Source organism: Emys orbicularis, chromosome 5, assembly GCF_028017835.1.
Source record: "Emys orbicularis isolate rEmyOrb1 chromosome 5, rEmyOrb1.hap1, whole genome shotgun sequence".
NCBI classification, from domain to species: domain Eukaryota; kingdom Metazoa; phylum Chordata; order Testudines; family Emydidae; genus Emys; species Emys orbicularis.
Genome location: NC_088687.1, coordinates 58,777,627 through 58,797,336, shown reverse-complemented (window position 1 = coordinate 58,797,336; position 19,710 = coordinate 58,777,627). Strand labels below are relative to the sequence as shown.

Genomic DNA, 19,710 nt, shown 5'->3' with positions numbered 1-19,710 from the left:
CTGCACCCAGGGCATTTTTAAAGAATAAATACAAAAATAAAAGGAAATGGCCACTGTGCCCATTTAATGTAGGCAGTACAAGTAGCTGGATGATCCCTGCAGCATAAGTGTCAAGCAGACATAAAATAGAACAAACAGGTACTAAGGAAAATTGTTTTCCCGCAGGGTTTGGCAGGAGGGAAATCCCACCAGCCTGATACATGTGAAAGTGCTTCTGCACAAAGTGCATGGATGTCAACATGTCTCTGTTGCAGCTTTTCCTGTGTCTGGCACTCATTTCCTCCCATAGGAACAATACTTTCCCACCAAAGAGCTGATCAACAGATGTTTATATTGGTATTTTAAAGTATATCCATCATCTGAACTTCTCTCTTACTGTTCTGTTTTCTCTTTAGTTAATCCATCTCTTCAAATAACTATGTCATGTCTGTGTCATACTCATGTTACATAGGTAGATGGAATTACATAACTGCAGAATAGTTGATGAACTTTCATATGGATTACTGTTATTTCCTTGTGGTGTAATACATCTTGAAAACATCTCTGCTGATGTAACTATATTGGAAACTTGCTTTCTGTATTATCTTTCAGTCCTGGGATATAGTCTGAAAATCCTGAAGGCAGATCCAGGACCTATATATGGAAGTAAGCATTTAAAATTAAATTGGGCACTATTTCACAAAATGTGGCATAAGATTATACACAAATTCCTATGACATTTTATTGTTATGGAAAAAGTTGTCATAATTTGTTGCTCTTAGATGTTAAGTACAAAGTAGATTGTCCTCAGTATCCCCTTTATGGAGACTATTTTCTCTGGGTATATATTACGCCAGTTGTATTACTGAAAAAGTTTAATTGTAAGTTTTGTGGGTAGCTAAGCATGAAATTCTGTGTGTGTATATATAAGTTTATAAAAACAAATTAATCCTCCAGAGACCTGCTAAAAGGATTTCAAAAGTTTAGCAGAAAAAGTAGTGCAGTTTTAGGCCTTGTAAAGACTTGTACACATGTTTAACAGTGGAAATACTCAGAATGTGTAAAGTTAAGCACATCTTCAACTCTTTGTAGGATCAGGGGGGCCTTCTTCACTGCATGCTAGAATTTTAAAATATTTTGACCTGTTACTTTTATTTGCAACTTACAATTACTCTAGGATAAGAATCTTTTTTTGTTTTAAGAACAGGAGTACTTGTGGCACCTTAGAGACTAACAAATTTATTTCGGTATAAGCTTTCGTGGGCTACAGCTCACTTCTTCAGATGCATAGAGTGGAACACACAGACAGAAGATATTTATACATACGTGTTTTATTTTTGTTTATGGAAATGCACAGTTAATTTTCTTCAAAATGCCCAACTCTAATGCCAAATCTCATCGTGGCCACCGAGGTGGTCAGGAAGCTGGCAGACGTGAGCTGGTTTCCAGATCTTTACAGAGTGCTCAGCATTGTCTGGAAGATCAGGATTTTGGAACTGCATATGCCCACTATCTCCTGGTACTAAATCTAGCTCCTGAGCTAAAAAATGATGTCAGGGTGAGTGCTTTTTGAATTATTTTAGAGAGTTCAATCTCAATTATATTTTTTTCCCTATTAACTTTCTAATGAACACATTTTGCTTTTATTTTGTATGTAACTTATTTTGAAGAATGGAAAGGAGAATTAAAGAGAAACAGAGCAGTGTTATGGATGACTCTGTAATTTGGTTAACCAGAGCTGTATGTGCTTGAGGGATAGGGTTTGACTCATTTAATCTTAAAAGCTGAGTGAATTTAGGGTTTTGTAAAAATGAGGCGTTATTAGAACTGGCTTGCACTGTACAAACTTTCTACATACAGCTCTGTAACATGTTAAGCTGTGTGCTGATTAGAGGTAAGGGTAGCTGGAGTACTAGGAAGAGACTACCTCACTGGAGAACCTAAGCTAGCACTTCCAGCATTATGTGCTGTTAAGGAAATAACTGCTCATGTTCATTTCAAGACTAATTTCATACTACCTCCTCTAAGTTTCCAGTGTTTTCAATTCCCTGCTTTTGATAAGCTATTACTAATTTAGCAATGTTTGCGTCACTTTTCAGGAAACTTTCCAGTTTACCCTCTTCAAATGGGCTGAAGAGCTAGCTTCTCTTGCACGGATTCAAGATTTATTTAACTGCTACGAGCAGGCCCTGGAACTGTTTCCTAATGATGAAATAATATGTAATAGTATGGGGGAACATCTCTTCAGGTTGGTAGTAATCTCTATTCAATTTTTTTTAGATGCATTATTTATTATTAATTAGTAATAAACATATAAGGATCTGATTCAGCTTTGCTGAATAGGGGTATCTTTGAGCATGGGCACAATGTTAAGTATGTAATACTGAATTTCAAAACTGTTAAATCAGTATAAATATATGTACAGTAGCCACTGCTTAAACATACTATTCAATCCTAAGAAATGCATTTGGTCTTTAAAAATAATAAGAAAAATATACTGCCTTTCAAATGTCATTTACCAACTCACGCAATAGTTATTTAATGAAAAATTAGACCAGAATGGTTGAAAGCCACTGTGAAGATTATAGTTTTGGGTAACTTAATTTTTGTAAGTGGTTATGTTCCACATTTCTGTAGGTGTTATGAAGATCCTCTACCTCTAACTCTGTTCTGTTCCTCCTAAAGATCCCACATTACAGCCAGTTCAGATAAAGGAGGGCTGGTTCAGAATATGAATACCCTGTAAGTCCCCTCTTCTTGATTGGTTTGAGCCTTAGTTTTTGTTTAACAATCTAAGGCATTTCCCTTCCCTGCGCAGGTCCTAAAAGGTGCTGCACATGCTGCCCCCACAGTGCTTCAAGTTCCTGCCAGCGTGGTGTGTTCGAATAGGACTTGGCCTTGAAACCGTAATTCCTAACTGGAAATCCAGATCACTTGTATTAGAGTGGTCTGCTCTGATTCTCTTTTTTTAAAATAAAGAGCAAAAAAAACCCTTCTGACTATATTTTCCTTGCATGTTTTTCTTAAATTTTAAAAATGTTCAATTTTTAATTGTTCCTGGATTGAGAGTTTCAGCCCAGAGCAATATTTTATGGTAATTATAATCTTCTTAAAATTGTGATCTAATGGAAACATGGTAACTCAAGCTGTGACAATTTGATATGAGCTGTGATGTCATACATTACACCTGGATTGGGTAAAATCTTACTTTGCTTTGGTTTTTGGAGATTTGACGTGGCTCCATTCTGGCTTGCATTTCTGATTCACTGTTGCTGTTTTTATTGTGCAAATAATCTTTATAAGATGCCAATTGTTTTACTGCGGCAAAGTCATGGATGAAATGGAGAGGTAGAAGCAGAGTACAATAAATGATATATTTTATGTATTTTTGCATTTTAAATCACTGAGGGTAGTACTATAAATCTTACTTTATAAGATAACTTCATCCTTTTTGACACAGACCCACCATATCACTGGTTAAAGAACTTAAGTTTATATCCTTAAAATGTGAAAACATAGGGACTTTGTGCAGTAGTGCTTCATAACTCAATTTTAGCCAAGTACATTGCTTGGTTTTCTAGTGAAAACATTGTTTTATAAAGTAGTATATTTAGAGGAAAGGGATCTTTCTCTGAAACAGTCTTGTAAATGAAAAATTCTTATTTTCAACACTCTTAAATTAGTTAGAGCTCACTTTTTTTTTTTGATCATTTGCCCAAGGTGTACCCCCCCTCTCTCTCATATGAAGACATAGCCCTTAAAGGAAAATAAAGTAGCTTTCAAATTGTGACTATAACAGTTATTAAAAACAACAGTACTTAACAATTCAGTAATGAATGTCTAAAAATGTGGTGTTTTTTTCCCCTAACATCTTCAAGTTTCAGATATCTGGCAGCCAACTGTATACTTCCTGCTTATTATTTTTTTGTCATTTTTACTATTAGAATGGGCTTTAGAGATGAAGCAGCTGGATATTTCCACAAAGCACTGAAGCTAAACCCTGACTTTGCTGATGCAAAGGAGAATTTTTACCGTGTTGCAAACTGGCTGGTAGAACGTTGGCACTTTATCATGCTTAATGACACCAACAGGAATCTGATTTACCAGAAAGCGATTGAGAAGGTGGTCCGCTCTGGTTGCAGAGCTGTTCTAGATATTGGAGCAGGAACGGGAATACTGAGGTTTGTCATAAATGCATGTTTAACGTAAACTATATTAATATAAATATACTTGCTTTTTAGCAGTCATTGTCATGTACATTTAAATTATCCTTTGAAAAAACTGAAAATTAATTTTCATATATTATTAAAACAAAGCTTAAGGAAGGAAAGACACAACTAGAGTTGTTATTGTGAAGTGAGTACCTAGAACTGCGTCACTAATGGTATGTCTGGTATCCACATGCTGATTTAATACATGTTCATTCAGTCACAATGTTGAATTGGAAAACATACCTTGTAGTGATAAACTAAACAGATTGGGCTCCTGAAGTCTAACAGAGAGATAGATGGTTAAGGAGTGATTTGGTCACAGTACATAAGTACCTATGTGAGGAAGAAAAAGTTGATAATGGGCTCTTCTATGTAACACATAAAGGTATAGCAAGATCCAATGGCTGGAAGCTGAAGCTAAACAAATTCAAACCGGAAATAAGTTGCAAATTTTTAACAGTGAGCATAAATAACCAATGAAACATCTTATCAAGGACAGTGGTGGATTCTCCATCACTGGCAATTTTTAAATCAAGACTGGATGTTTTTCCTAAAAGATATGCTCTAGTTCAAACAGGAATTAGTTCAGGGAAGTCCTGTGCCCTTATACATGAGGTCAGACTAGATGATCACAGTGGTCGCTCTGGTCTTATAGTGTATGAATTACTGCCTTTATGTCATACATATTATCTTTGTAGTAGATTTGGACAAACTGTACTGCTGATAACACAGTGTATACTGGGGAAATCTGATATCCACCCAGTGCTATAGTTTGCATTAGTACTGATATCAGGTACTGGTATTCTTAAGAATATGAAATAAATGCTACAGTAAATGTAAATATACTTTAAAAAAAAATCAGACTTTTCTTACCTAAAATAATTTCTAATTGAAATTTTGACACGAATAAACTAATTCCTATGGTGATTTCTGTTATTTTGCAGTATGTTTGCCAAGAAAGCTGGAGCACCTTGTGTCTATGCCTGTGAGTTGTCGAAGACCATGTATGAACTTGCTTGTGATGTGGTTGCAGCAAATAATATGGAAGGAGAGATCACACTTCTGCATATGAAGTCTCTTGATATAGAAATTCCAAAGCACATACCTGAAAGGTAGCTTAAAATAGCCTACTGTGATATCTTCTTATTTCAGTTTTGTTCATGAAAGTGGAGAAGAACTGCACAATGTAACATACTCACTAGAAAACAGAAAATAATTGTCTATTGAGATGATACTTAAAAATTCCCACAACATTTGTCTGTTAGATTAATATTTCTCTGTCATAGAAGGCCGTATTTAACTATATCGCAAGTAATGTTTCACTGTTCATTGGAGTGAACTTCGTTCATTCAAACCATTTACCTACCAGGTAAAGCATTTGGACAGACAAACCTGAAAGGAGACAAAAAGAGGGAAAAAATAGAACAATAATACAGTCAGCTAGGTCAGTGTCTGGTTGTCAGTCAGGGGTCTTCCTCCTCCTGTTCTTGGAAATTTTTTGGCAGTAGCTTTCGTGTGTGCTGTCCGGACTGGTAAGTCTGGTTAGCTCTCTAGGTCCATTCATTTGCAACAATGCCAGACCATTATTTAATGACTGTAAGGTTCTTTACATCATAAAGGTTCCAGGAGAATAATTTTACATTATCTTTCAGATTAGTTCCACTATAAACATCTACGTACAGTAGGTGTTTCGAGTCCACAATTCCAAGAAATTATTGTCCTAGAGATTTTACAAAAGCTTAACTACTTAGTCAAGAGGAAAAAAAGCTAATTCTAGATCCTGCAATGTGCTACATCTGTTGACTTTAATGGATACTCTTCACCTCTTTGGATTGCTTTCTAATGGCTTGATCCTAAAAATAAGTTTAGGGGGATAAAGCAAAAGGAAAAGATGGAACCCAGTCCAGTATAAATATGAGATGAATATCTATGATTTCAAAAGGTTCATATGTTCAAAAGGTTGTCTACTAAGTTTAAAATCTATCACATATTTTGTTTAGGTGCACTGAAAAGATAAAAACAACAAGGAGTCTGGTGGCACCTTAAAGACTAACAGATTTATTTGGGCATAAGCTTTCACGAAAGCTTATGCCCAAATAAATCTGTTAGTCTTTAAGGTGCCACCAGACTCCTTGTTGTTTTTGTAAATACAGACTAACACGGCTACCCCCTGATACTGAAAAGATAAATTACCATACCAGGTTAAACCAAAGACTTCAGAGTAATTTGCATTTTAAAAATTTAGCCTTGTATCTTCAAAATGATTATTCAGTTGGTGTTTTTCAAAATATATATACTTCACTGCTGGAGTAATCTTAATGTGATTAATGGATTCCAAAGCCAGAAGGGACCACTGTGATCATCCAGTCTGACTTCCTGTATAACACAGGCCATAGAAATTCTCCAATATAATTCCTTTTGAATTAGAGAATATCTTAAAAAAAAAAAAAAAATCCAATCTTGATTTAAAATTAGCAAGTGATTGAGAATCCACCACAACTCTTGGTACGTTGTTCCAATTGTTAATTATCCTCACTGTTAAAAATTTAGGCCTTATTTCTGATCGGAATTTGTCTAACTTTAGATTCTAGCCATTGGATTGCCATTGGACACAAATCATTGGTGGACTTGCATCCTAAAAGTCTGACATCTTTGTTTATTTTGAGAGACTTTTATACTTAAGAAAACTTTCAAGTTTACCATGCTTAAATACAAATTGTTTTTTTTTTTCACATGTTTAATAACTTTTTAGCCATATTTTCTAATTACCAAATATGTTTACATGTGTAATTTGCTCCGGTATATCTTGTACTTAATTCTGCAATTAATTATAATGTCAAGTTTGGAAGATCTCGCTGATTTCTGTGGTAGGTCTAGATGCCATAAACAAAGGATTTTAACTTCGTTACTCAAAGGAAATCTGTTGTATTCAGGAGTGAGACAAGATGTAAGGGGATCTGCACATGAGGTGGACATTTCTTACTTGGTGGCCTCTAGGAGGTTGGTGGGAATTGCCCTTTTGCAGATCCTTCACCCCGAGGTTGGAGAAGTTTAAGCAGCACAGAGGGCTGCTTTAGACACTGGGCTGAAGTAATTATCTGCAGGGCTAAGTTACAACTGCTCCAAGTGGATTCTAGTTCTGACACATTTCTCCCACCTCACATTCCTCTGCGGAGCACCTCACACTGGTTGCTGGCAGCTGGCACAATGATTTCATCCTTAGCAAGTTCAGGTTCTCTGGTAGCTTTCAGAAAAGGGCATCAGCATCTTTTTGTTCAGTTTATAAGATTTCTAATGTTGGTAACTTCATCTTGTTTTTATTCACACTTAAATGTATTCATGTAGCATCAGTATGTTTTAGCTTTATTTTCTGTTTTTGTCTTGAAAGGTGTATTTATTTATTTGCTCTACAGTTGTCCTCTCATCTTTATTGCTAGTATGTCCTTTTGTATGGTGGTTATGGGTTAAATAGTAGTGTCGCTTTAACCAAATTATAATGTATTTAAAAAACTTTGTTGATTAGGCTACTGAGTCCACTCAGCATCCCAGAAAGCTGTTGGAGTTGGCAAACCACAGTTTGACCAAGCATTTTAGTTTTCAGCACATCTGGTTAAGAGTTGTTTTCAACTGGGATGCTTCTGGGGAGCTGTAAGTTTAAATAGCAGAAATCTATTAAGGGTTGCTGGTGTAGACTCAGCACTATTTTACTGTAGCTTATTCATCATTTCAGCCTTGCTGCTGTTGGTAATATTTAGATTTAAGATTAATCCAAGATTAATATAGGTGCCTTAGTTTTTAGTCTCAAATTAAATTACTAATTTAAAGGTAATATGTGGCCACTAATCTTTTTCATGTCCTGTTTAGAAGTTGTATTTAAAGTATAACTATAAAATTGCACTGTTTGCATGCTTATAACAAACTGATGATAGAGCAAAAATTTTATGAAATCTCCTTCAAGTGCTAATCACTGTTTAATTTATTTTACATGTAAGCATGTGTTCTGGGATATGGTCTGCCATATTTCAAGTCTGTTTGTTTGAAAGATCCTGTTTATTTTTATGTTTGTCTTAGGTTCTTCTCATACCTAATGATTCATAAGCATTGTCTGGAAAGTTTCATGGTAAATTGTTGCTCAGTGTTTATAAACTTGTTATAACAACAACTTAAAATATGTCCCTCTGCTGGATGTGTTTTGCTTTTCACTTACATTAATTAATACTTTAATAGCACAGCTTTTTATCAACATTTGCTGCCTCTAGATTCAGTTTACATTTGTATTTTACTTTAAAAGGTGTGACTTCTAGCAGAAATTTGTAATGCCCATTACCATCTCATAACTGTAACTACCTTTTCTTAAAAACAATTTTTCATAGGGTTTCCCTGGTTGTCACAGAAACGGTAGATGCAGGTTTGTTTGGAGAAGGGATTGTGGAGAGTTTGATACATGCTTGGGAGCATTTGCTTTTACAACCAAAGGTAGGTGATATATTCAGACACTCATAAATCAGAACCACATTGAGACATACATACATAACACATCCTTATTATGAATGTTGCACTCTTCCTAATGCTTAGACAATTGATGCTTTATTTTTAAATTTGAGTTACATTAATGCTTGTGAAAGTGAGATTTTACAGCCTTGTTGGCAAAAGTACTGTATCGTACCTGTTATATGTCAGTAGACAAGCAGTGACAATGCCGTGTGAATGACACTGCCTTATCAATGTTTTTCAACACTAACCTGGCAGGTGCAGTGTAGGGAGGGTAGTTCAGTCTTTATGGCTCTTCAGTCCTTGACATCTGTGTCTATCAGTGGTGCCGATTATGATGACTTTTGTGTTGTGGACACCTGTCTACTGCAAACCAGACTGAAACCTATTCATTTAATATTAAGACACAAAACAGCTGTCAGAAGGCCATGCAGTCAGTAGAGATCTAGGCTGGATTTGAAACAGCAGCCTAGAAAGAAAGGGTTCACTGTGACTGAAACCAAAATCACCTCATATGTAATTAATAAAAACTAGTATACATCTGCTTCTAACACTAGAGGGCATTCTGTTACCAATCTGTTAAATCTTCCAGTTCACCCTTATTTTATATTTAATAATTCCTTGGTGATTAATTTGAAAAGCTGGAAGTTGCTAGATGCATCTTGCCTTTAAGACTATGTAAATGTAACTCCCCTCCCCCGCACCAAAAACAAAAAACACAAACCCACCTCTACTTTGTATTACCTGTGTCTGACAAACTTCTATTTAGGTCTCATGAAATAATGGGATGCAGTCTGTGAAAAGTTACGGGATCTAGTTTCTTCTTTTATGTTTCCCTCCCAAAGAAAAAGATTACCTTAAAATCACCATCTAGATGAAGGGTTTTTTATCTGCTGTATTAGACTGAAATTGATGACCTCTAGTGTTGTAAAACAGGAATAGTTTGATCTATTCATTTTGCTTGTTTTTAGCTAACTTATATTCCTTCAAGTTAGGATCAAATACAGGGTTTAAAATTACACAAGAAAATACAATGAGCTGTCACACACAACTGGTGTGTAAATAATTGAAAGCTTATGTGTAGCTCCATGAGAGGGTAGTTTTAGATGTACTAAAACATAAGAACCATTTATGAGGTTCCTTCTTTCGATTCACTCTTTCTGCCATGTCTATGTTGTCATTCAGTGAGTTTATATATATATTGATCAGCAGCTGAGACAGTGAAGAGAGAAAAAAGACAATAAAGAGAGAGCTAACCTACATCTAAAATACAAAGACTTGACTAGAACAAGATAAGTATGGAAAAGAGATATTTGAGAAAAAGTATGCAGTTGATACAAGAGAAACAACGAATGCTGAAAGATAGGTGGTAAAAGTAAAGTATTTTTAAAACACATATTGAAGCTATCAAATTAATTACTGGGAAGTAAGCAAGATAAGCAGGGGATAGACTCATAAAATCACATTGGGGAGCATGACTTATTAGAAACTATCAGTTGAGAATTCATATTTAATACAGATTGGCATTATTGAGAAATAAGGAGTTTTGGAAAAATATTACTTTACAGTTAAGCCTGGAACTTAAAATGGGATATTCTTCAGGCAGATACATTAGGAAAAAACAAAAATACTATCTCTTAGTGAGTGATCCTTTAATATGCCATCATTTTTTTCTGATGAAAGTGTATGCAAAAAAAAGGTAGCTGTGGATGCAACAGTATCAAAGGAGCATTTGAAATGCTGTGAGAAATGAAAAAATTGGGAAAATAACAACAGCTTCTAGAGTTTTCGTCCTTCATTATATATAATATACAATTGGCTGTTTTTCCAGGAAAAGGGGCATAATTTAATTCACTGCATTTGCAGAAAAAATTGAATTGACTGCAATTAAAAAAAAAATTAAAACATCATTAGCCTTGAGAATATTTATTAAAGTTTTTGAGATAATAATGAATGACACAGAGAAATAACAAACTTAAACTCAGCAGTACCAGTAGAAATAGGTCATCTCATTGTGCCATCTTATTTATTTACATTTTCACAGCCTAAAAATCAAGACATTGGCACAGAAGACTATGGTCAAGTTATTCCTGCAGGTGCTATTGTATTTGGGATGGCAGTGGAATGCAAAGAGATACGCAGACATCACAGGTGTGTTTATACTTTGACAGGATTTGGAGCTCACATTTGACAGATTTAGGAAAAGAAATGTGATCAGTTTAAACAAAAGGGGAATATTTTTTATTTTCCATTCACTTAACACAAGTATGTGTGTGCGTGTGTGTGTGTATATAGTTAAATGAGACCACCAACTTAAGCAGCTGTGCAAAGTATGGACAGAATTTCTGTGTGGTTGAGTGACTGAGCTGGTACTGATTAACTTTTAGGTCTGTATCTAACTACTGAAAGAGATGTACGTTTAATATTCTAGGAACAACTACCAACAATGACTGTTATCACACTATGCACTCAATATGTTCAGTGTTCAAGGGGAAGGATTGTGTATAGCTTTGATTTGTCTAATTTAGGCTTGTTTGTGGTTTTCTTCCTCCCTGCTCCCCTCCTAGGGTGGGAATACAAGAAGTTGCCTGTGTGCATTTGGCAGAAACGGTGGAGTTCTGTAGTCCAACACGTGCTTCTGTGAACTCAGAGGAAACTATTGAACCTTACACCACAGAAAAACTCAGTAGAGTTCCTGGGGGTTATATGCCACTGACAGAACCCTTTCAAGCCATGACAGTGGATTTCAACAATCTGGAGGTAATGATTTCTTCACTGTCTTATATCCGAAAAGAAAAACAAACAAACAACCTGTAGAGCAGCTGATGCAAAGCCAAAAATCTGGCTTGTCTTTAAGGGTATTTATTCATTGCAGTTTGGTTGGGTGATAGTTACCTGAGTGTGAGCACCCAAGTTAGCCTATGCTGGGTGTGAATAGCCACACTGCAAAGCCGTACCTGAGTTAATGTGTGCTCACTGGGGCTGCACTCACCCGTATGCATCATTAGGACTTCTGGGGGTATATCTCATGGTTCCTTGTGCTGCAGGATTCTTTCCCAGTGAATTATAGAAGAACTTGTCTGTCCTTCTGGGAGGGAATTGTAAGAAAGCTGTTGGAGGACTGTCAGCACTCAAGTGATTTAGCTGCATTCTCACTGCAAAGTGGACAGGTTACCAGTTTGAGTGAAAGTGGCACCTGAGCTCTTGGCTGTAGCCCCAGTAAGGCCAGCTAGTCTGGGTTGAAAGCATCAATTAACTTGGGTGAGGGGGTTTTGTGTGTGAACAGAAGTAGAGATGGGGACAACATCCAAGAAAGACCCTGAGGAACTCTGCAGTAAAGACATACCCTAAGTAAATTTATTAAATGTGGTGTTCCATGTTTGTCCATATGCCCTTGGACCTATTGGCTAATTTTTACCACTAGAATTGCAATATATAAATGAGTTGTGACTGATCAGATTTCAACTAAAATTATAGGAGTGCATTTGAATTGTTGAGGATGACACAGGAAAGATTTTATATTTAAAGTCAAAACATTACCACTTAACAATGAGCTGCTCATAGATGTTTGCAGTGGAGAGTGGGATAAGTCACCATTCAAACAACTAATGACTTTTTTTTTTCCCCCTATGGAAACCATTTTGTACATCTATGTTTTGACAATGCAAATAGGTTTATTTTGTGTGTATGTGTAATGCCGACAGACCCCGGTCGTCAGCGGGCAGAATCGAACCGGGGACCTCTGGAGCTTAGTGCATGAGCCTCTATCACATGAGCTAAAAGCCAACTGACTGGTAGCTAAGGCTGTAGAGCAGACTCATTTTAACTTTCTTTAAGTGGTCTCGGTGCCACGAGATGGGACAGAACAGCACATCCAGAAGGTGTGTGGGTTACATATGCACAAAATAGAGCTGAGTTGGGATGTATGTCTCTGAGCCAGTGATGGCCATGCAGACTGAAAGGGTGATACATTTTGATGCTGGTGCATGTGTGTTTCTGGTTTGTTGACCCATGGAGAGGAGTTTGCACCAAAGTGATGAGCCAAAGCTTAAAATAAATTGTTATATAGATAAAAATCATTCTTGGCTACTGATTGGTTGGGAATTGCTATGTTCTGTATTGGTAACTTTTCCTGTTCACCTTATCTGACATCTAAGGTCAACATATGAAGTAAAGCAAAGCACTTGAATATATTACAGGGAACTATGCTTCAACAACCTCTAATGTCTTTTCCAGTTCTGGCTTCTCTGATAAACAATTAGTGTCTTGTCAAATGCTTAATCTTGTACATGTTATCCTCAACTTGTGCCTATATATATGTGTTTAATCTCACAGAATACATTTTATAAGATCCTAGAAATGATGTGAAACTCTCTAAACAATTTATTACCTAGATCTTCAAATAAAGCAGATTCCAGCCTTACTGTGTGAAGAGGTATAGATATAATACACAGCAGGTGAAAACAAATGTATTCATTTTCATTTATTTGGAACAAGTGAATACTCATGACTGTGCAGCTTTTTGCCACCAGCAATCTGTTGGCAATGGAGTTGTCTCTGCATACACTGGCAACTCACGTGTTCCCCACCCCCCCATGCCCACTGTTGGTTCTCAAATAGTGTCATTCAAACATATTCTCTTTTTAAAAACAAACAAAAACTATTGACACACTAGCAGTTGGGAGCAGGGTTACACATCAAAGTATGAAATTCAGAAATAAAATTAACTGCTTCTGGGGTTAATTCTAAAAACAGGCTCTAAACTTACATTCCCAACAGTAAAAAGGAATCTGACATGCATTCCATTCTCAACGTTAGTCAGCCATCGCTCTTGGAGAAAGAGGTACTCAAGTTTTATTTCTCTTTCTACCATCTTGGTCAGGAATTGAAAAGCCTGGCAACTAGGAAGCCTTGCAAGATCAGCATACCTGTCACTCAAGGAGGCGTGCTGGATGCTATTGTGGTCTGGTTTGTACTACAGCTTGATGATGAGCACAGTCTATCTACAAGTCCCAGTGAGGAAACTTGCTGGGAACAAGCAGTCTACCCTGTGCAGGGCCTTCCTGGTATGTGGATTTTCCATGGCAATACTATTAACTGTTTTATATTTTGTTTATTTGATAGTAACTAGTCTTAAAAGGATGCTATCAATTTGCTTCAGAGATAAGGGAACATATTAGGGAAAGAGGACGATGCGTCACTAACCATAGCAGAGTCCTTATTTCTCTTCCTCAGTCTCCCTGAGCATTCCTTGGAATCCTTACTTCATTATTAACTTAGCCTTTCCCCACCCATCACTGTCCCTCTTCTCTCCTCCTTCTGCTATGTCAGTAGTTTCCTAATAGTAAATGGAAAATGGCTCTAATGTAGGGTTTTGCTTCCTAAAACCACAGATTAGGCATTTGTATGGACACTCCCTTATAATTTCTGAAAGTTATTAATGTACCTTTTTGTACTTTTTTGATAAGATTATTCTGTGAAACCTGGAGACACTGTGATGATGGAAGTATGCTGCGAAGATTGCTACTTGAGGATCCAGAAGATTTCTGTTTTGACTTCAGAGTATGGGATGGACATTGAAAGGGAGAACACACTGGCTTCGGGCAATGAGGCTGAACTATGTAGTGCTTTGGCTAGTCTTCAGACTACTAGCACATCGGATGGCATGGGGCAGGAATGCATGCTTGAATCCACTGAAATTGCACTTCTAAACAATGTGCCATACCATGAATGCTTTAATGCTGCCATTGGCAAAGTGTTGTCATCCTTGATCCCAACGAGAGAATCTCTGTCAATGGATGTTGATGGTCATGATAGAGAGATGAACTTTGAAAAGAGTCAAAACAAGAATTCCTCATATACAACTCATGACCCTTTGTATGTATTAGATGTGTCCGAGGGCTTTTCGATTCTGCCAATAATTGCTGGCAAACTTGGGCCAGTTAAAGCTTATAGTTCTGTTGAAAAAGAGCAGCATCAAATAGCCCTTAACATAATTTCAGAAGCCAACCATTTCCCTAAAGAAACATTGGAGTTTTGGCTCAGCCACTTAGAGGATGAGAGTGTGGTGTTACAGAGACCCAAATCAGACAAACTGTGGAGTATTATAATTCTGGACGTCATAGAGACTTCAGGTTTAATCCAGCAGGAGGTGATGGAAAAGGCAGCAATATCCAGGTACTGTATGACATTTATAAATCTTCTGAAGGTGAGAGAGAACCTCCCTAGTAATTCCAAGCTTCAACCTGTCTGACCAAAGGAGGGAGAGGAATTATTTAAGCTCAGTACCAATGTGGACACAAGAACAAATGGATATAAACTGGCCATCAGGAAGTTTAGACTTGAAATTAGACGAAGGTTTCTAACCATGAGAGGAGTGAAGTTCTGGAACAGCCTTCTAAGGGGAGAAGTGGGGGCAAAAGTCATATCTAAGCTTGATAAGTTTATGAAGGGGATGGTATGATGGGATAGCCTAATTTTGGCAATTAATTGATCTTTGACTATTAGCGGTAAATATGCCCAATGGCCTGTGATGGGATGTTAGATGGGGTGGGATCTGAGTTACTACAGAGAATTCCTTCCTGGGTGTCTGGCTGGTGAGACTTGCTCACATGCTCAGGGTTTAGCTGATCGCCATATTTAGGGTCGGGAAGGAATTTTCCTCCAGGACAGATTGGCAGAGGCCCTGGGGGTTTTTCACCTTCCACTGCAGCGTGGGGCAAGGGTCACTTGCTGGAGGATTCTCTGTACCTTGAAGTCTTTAAACCACGATTTGAGGACTTCAGTAGCTCAGAGATAGGTTAGGGGTTTGATACAGGAGTGGGTGGGTGAGATTCTGTGGCCCATAATGGTCCATTCTGACCTTAAAGTCTATGATTCTAGTTAGTGATAAATTTCTATAAAAATTAAATAATTTATGTGATTTAAAAAAAACACCCTAGGGAAAATCTTATGCTTAGCATACCAGAAATCTAAACAACCATTGTCCTGATAAAAGCTGAAGCAGCATGAAATTTTAAGAGATGTGAGTGATAGAACAAGCTCAGAATCTTGTACATTTCAAGCTGCTGTGGAACAGACTGAAATCTGTCAGGGACAGATACACGTGAGCTAGAACAGAGATAGAGAAAAAGGGATAGCTAACAAACAAAAAGGTAACACAAAGCAAGAGAAAAATGAAGAAAATACAAGACAAAATAATAGAAAATAGCAAGAAGGGCAAAAACAAACTGGGAGGAATATTAAAGAAATGATGAATCTTCAGTTTTAGAGGGTTTTTATTGGGGTGGTGCAGGTGTGTGTGTCACATTTTCAGCTATTCATCCAGACTTTTAGTGAGGTCAGGATAATAATAGCCAAGGGGGTGTGATTTTGCTGTGTCAGCCCTTTTGGGGAAGTTGGTTCTGATTGTGTCATATCTACATTCACATCAGTTGTCAGAGACTGAACATGTGGCTAAGAAGTAAGTCTGTCTCTATTTTTGCCATTTGTTGTCTCTGTTAGTGCCTTTGTAAAGAGACCTCTGCTAGAAAACAACGAGAACACAGAAAGTCAACGCAGACTTAAATACCTACTTGCTGCTGCTCTTGACAGCTCAGCAGTCTGTGTCAGGGAACTGAAGAAGCCTCTGAGTTTAGCACAAGAATACTGTTAACTATGTTCTTGTGTGTATTGAGAATGATTTCGTTAAATATTTAAAACACTGCTGGCATCCCACATCTGGGTGATTTTATCTAATTAGCACTACCCTGGGCACATCATGGATTAACTGAATTCCTGCCATTTTCATTCTGCACAAGGGATTGACTCTCAAGCGGGATCCCACTCTCCTGAACAGTGCCCTAGTGATCTCTTTCCCAGCACCCTCTGGCTTCCAGTTTTATTAACAGCTTCGGTTGCCATTTTTTCACAATCCTTCAGTATTGTCTAAGGAGTCAGTGTTGTAAATAAACCAGACCTTGTATTTGAAGCCTAAACAGCCTATTACACCATCTTAATGAGATAACTACATTCTACATAAGAATGGCCACGCCAGATAAGAACAGTGATCCATCTAACCTAGTATCCTGACTTCCAACCGTGGCCGATGCCAGATGCTTCAGAGAGAATGAATAGAACAGATCAATTATCAAGTGATCTGGTCATCCCGTCCCAGCTTCTGGCAGGGCACTGGCCCGGAAGGGTAGGGCTTGCACTATCATAGAATGGCCTGTCTCCAGTGCTCTTCCACCTGACCTGTCACTATTCTTCACTGGGTATTTAATATTTTGAGTTCCCCAAGTCAAAGACAATCTAATGTCAACCAGCCTTCAAAGAAAATTAATCCTGGTATAATACAGTGCAGAATTTGACAAGATATTTTAGATTGGGAGTGATTTGAATAGCTGTTAGGCCCCAATTCGGGGAAGCACTTAAACACTTCTGACTTCAGTGGAACTTAAGTGCCCATCCTGAATCAAGACCTTAATGCAGTCAGTTTAGTTCAGGGGTGGGCAAACTACAGCCTGTGGGCTGGATCTGGCCCATTGGCCATTTTAAGCCAGCCCGCGAGCTCCTGCTGGGACGCCCAGTCGGGGGCCGCACCACGCGGCGCGGCCCCGCTCGTGCTGGGTTGGGAGCTGCACCACATGGCTCAGCCCCGCTTCAGTGCTCCAGCCGGGGTGCCGGGTTGGGGGCTGCACCATGCGGCTCCTGGAAGCCACGGCATGGCCCCGCTCCGAGGGTTGCGGGTCGCTCCATGCCTAGGAGCTGGAGAAGGGACATGCCACTGCTTCCAGGAGCCACTTGAGGTAAGCGCTGCTCGGCGCCTGCACCCCTGAGCCTCTCCCCACACCCCAACCCTCTGCCACAGCCTGATCCCCCTCCCATCCTCCAAACCCCTCCCAGCCCAGAGCACCCTCCTACACCTGAGAGCCCTCACCCCCTCTCGCACCCCAACCCCAATTTTGCGAGCATTCATGGCCTGCCATACAATTTCTATTCCCCGATGTGGCCCTCAGGCCAAAAAATTTGCCCACCCCTGGTTTAGTTTCTTACTAGCAGGAGAACACATTTTGGCAATAAACATTTCTCTCTCTCTTTATAGGTGTTTACTTCACTCTGGAGGAAAGATATTCCCACAATATGTGGTGATGTATGGGATGCTTGTAGAATCGCAATCCTTAGTACTTGAAAGTGCAGTTCAAGGGACTGAACCCACACTTGGGTTTAATATAGCACCTTTTATCAACCAGTTCAAGGTAGGAAGTTAACGACATGCTTCAATATCAAGCATAGCTCTCAAAACCCATAAATGCCCAACTGAGGGCCACAATCACAAATTAAGGAATTTAAGAAAAAGCAGTGCTGGAAGTATTAATGATGTTGGATTAATTTCTTCAGTATATTTTATAACCTAAATTCTGTGCATAGATACTGATGTAAATTTACTATAATAGCAGTCAAGACACATGCTTCAGGTAGGGCAGAAGTGATTTGTGATCTGATATGGAGAGCAGTAAAAGTTATGACTTCCAACACTTCAGTGTTCAGAAAAACAGCTTTGGTAGGAGACTGTTTCCTTATGCAACTTGTGTCACAAGGACCAGATTTAAAAAAGGATTAGAAGTGATAGTTATTTTAGCAGTTCAGTTCCTTTAAGAAACAGTGCAATAATTCATAAATTGAAAGTTGCTGTTGTATAATAGTTAAGCCTGAAAGCCTGGTACATTCCTCCTCAGGTGCCTGTTCGTGTGTTTTTGGATCTCGCCACATTACCATGTGTGCCGTTAAGCAAGCCAGCAGAACTGCTAAGACTAGATATCATGAATCCCTATTTGAACAGCTCCAATAGAGAAGTAAAGGTAAGTTGAGCGCACACTTTTTTTTTCTTCTTCTTCAATTCCTCATTACTATGGTTGAAAAATTCAGTACAAAAGCTATTTCAATGCAGGCCACTTTGAAGTAGATTTGAACAGTTTGAACCACTGTATTTGATTTTCTTGGTGATCTAGACACTGCCATAATACAAATAAAATCAGTGAAAAATTAGAGTTCTACTTCCTTAAACATCCTCTTTTCATTTTTAGGTGCAAGTTTCTAAGTCTGGCCACGTCACTGCCATTCCATTTTGGTATCATATACATCTAGATGAAGATATTTATTTGGATACGTCAAGTGATTCCTCCCACTGGAAACAAGCTGCAGTTGTTCTTGACAAACCGATCCAAGTTCAGCTTGGAGATGAACTTGTGCTCAACATTCAGCACTATAAAAGCAATGTCAGCATCACAGTAAAGCAGTGAAGAGTAGTCACTTGGAAACTGGTTCATATGTTCAAATCAAAGAAAATTATTTTGGCTTAAATATAATTATCTATGCACGCTAGCCGAATGGCTCAGCATTTGAGATGTTTAATAGAAGATGAGCATAAACTCTAGGTTTTATGTTTTGACCCAAGAGGGTTTTTTATTATTAAATTTTGTTTGTTTGTTTTCAGAGGCCCTATTGATGAACTACAAGCCATTGTGCAAGGACATTTTGAACTGTTATAGTGAAGTCATGTCTTGCTTAGCAGCAGGAAGCTTCATTGTTAACTGAATTGATTATTTCTCCAATTTTCCTTTGTACAAGCTGCAGAGGAAGCTGTAATTTTTGTTGCAGGGATGCTCACAATTTTTTGTTTTTGTGTAAGGTGCTCAGATACCTTAGCAGTAAACACTGTATAAATATCTACATACATAGAATGCAATATTGTGAAACAATTAGATCCTCCCTTCAGTCCCACACCTTCTTTGTGACAATTATTTTAAGTTACATGAAGTGGTATTAAGGAGGCAGTTTTAAAATAAATTCCTGAATGCCCTATGTGGCTATGTTCCCTCCTCTTAAACTCTTCCTCTCCCCCCTCCCCCAGTTGTTGTAGATCTTAATATGTGTATATTTATTTCTCACTGCCTCAAGGCCCCCGGGTTTTGTCCTTCTGAGTCTGCACTACCTTTACAATTGCAGCAGCACAAGTTTATTCACAGTTGAACTTACTCTCAAGAAA

General features: G+C 38.0%; 1 protein-coding gene across 1 annotated transcript; it reads left to right on the top strand.

The window, feature by feature from the left end:
- Positions 1 to 442: 442 nt before the first annotated feature.
- PRMT9 (protein arginine methyltransferase 9) lies at positions 443 to 19,524 on the top strand. Its single transcript, XM_065405000.1, has 13 exons — positions 443 to 645; positions 1,337 to 1,537; positions 2,079 to 2,227; positions 3,924 to 4,160; positions 5,135 to 5,302; positions 8,564 to 8,666; positions 10,726 to 10,832; positions 11,249 to 11,441; positions 13,564 to 13,747; positions 14,150 to 14,858; positions 17,767 to 17,920; positions 18,401 to 18,523; positions 18,749 to 19,524. The coding sequence occupies exons 1-13, from the start codon at positions 640 to 642 to the stop codon at positions 18,962 to 18,964; spliced, it is 2,550 nt and encodes an 849-aa protein (XP_065261072.1). The 5' UTR covers positions 443 to 639; the 3' UTR covers positions 18,965 to 19,524.
- Positions 19,525 to 19,710: the final 186 nt, after the last annotated feature.

Coding starts and splice junctions, on each gene's coding strand:
- PRMT9 (XM_065405000.1), top strand. Junction 4,161..5,134: donor GCAGGAACGGGAATACTGAG/GTTTGTCATAAA, acceptor GTTATTTTGCAG/TATGTTTGCCAAGAAAGCTG. Junction 11,442..13,563: donor TGGATTTCAACAATCTGGAG/GTAATGATTTCT, acceptor CATCTTGGTCAG/GAATTGAAAAGCCTGGCAAC.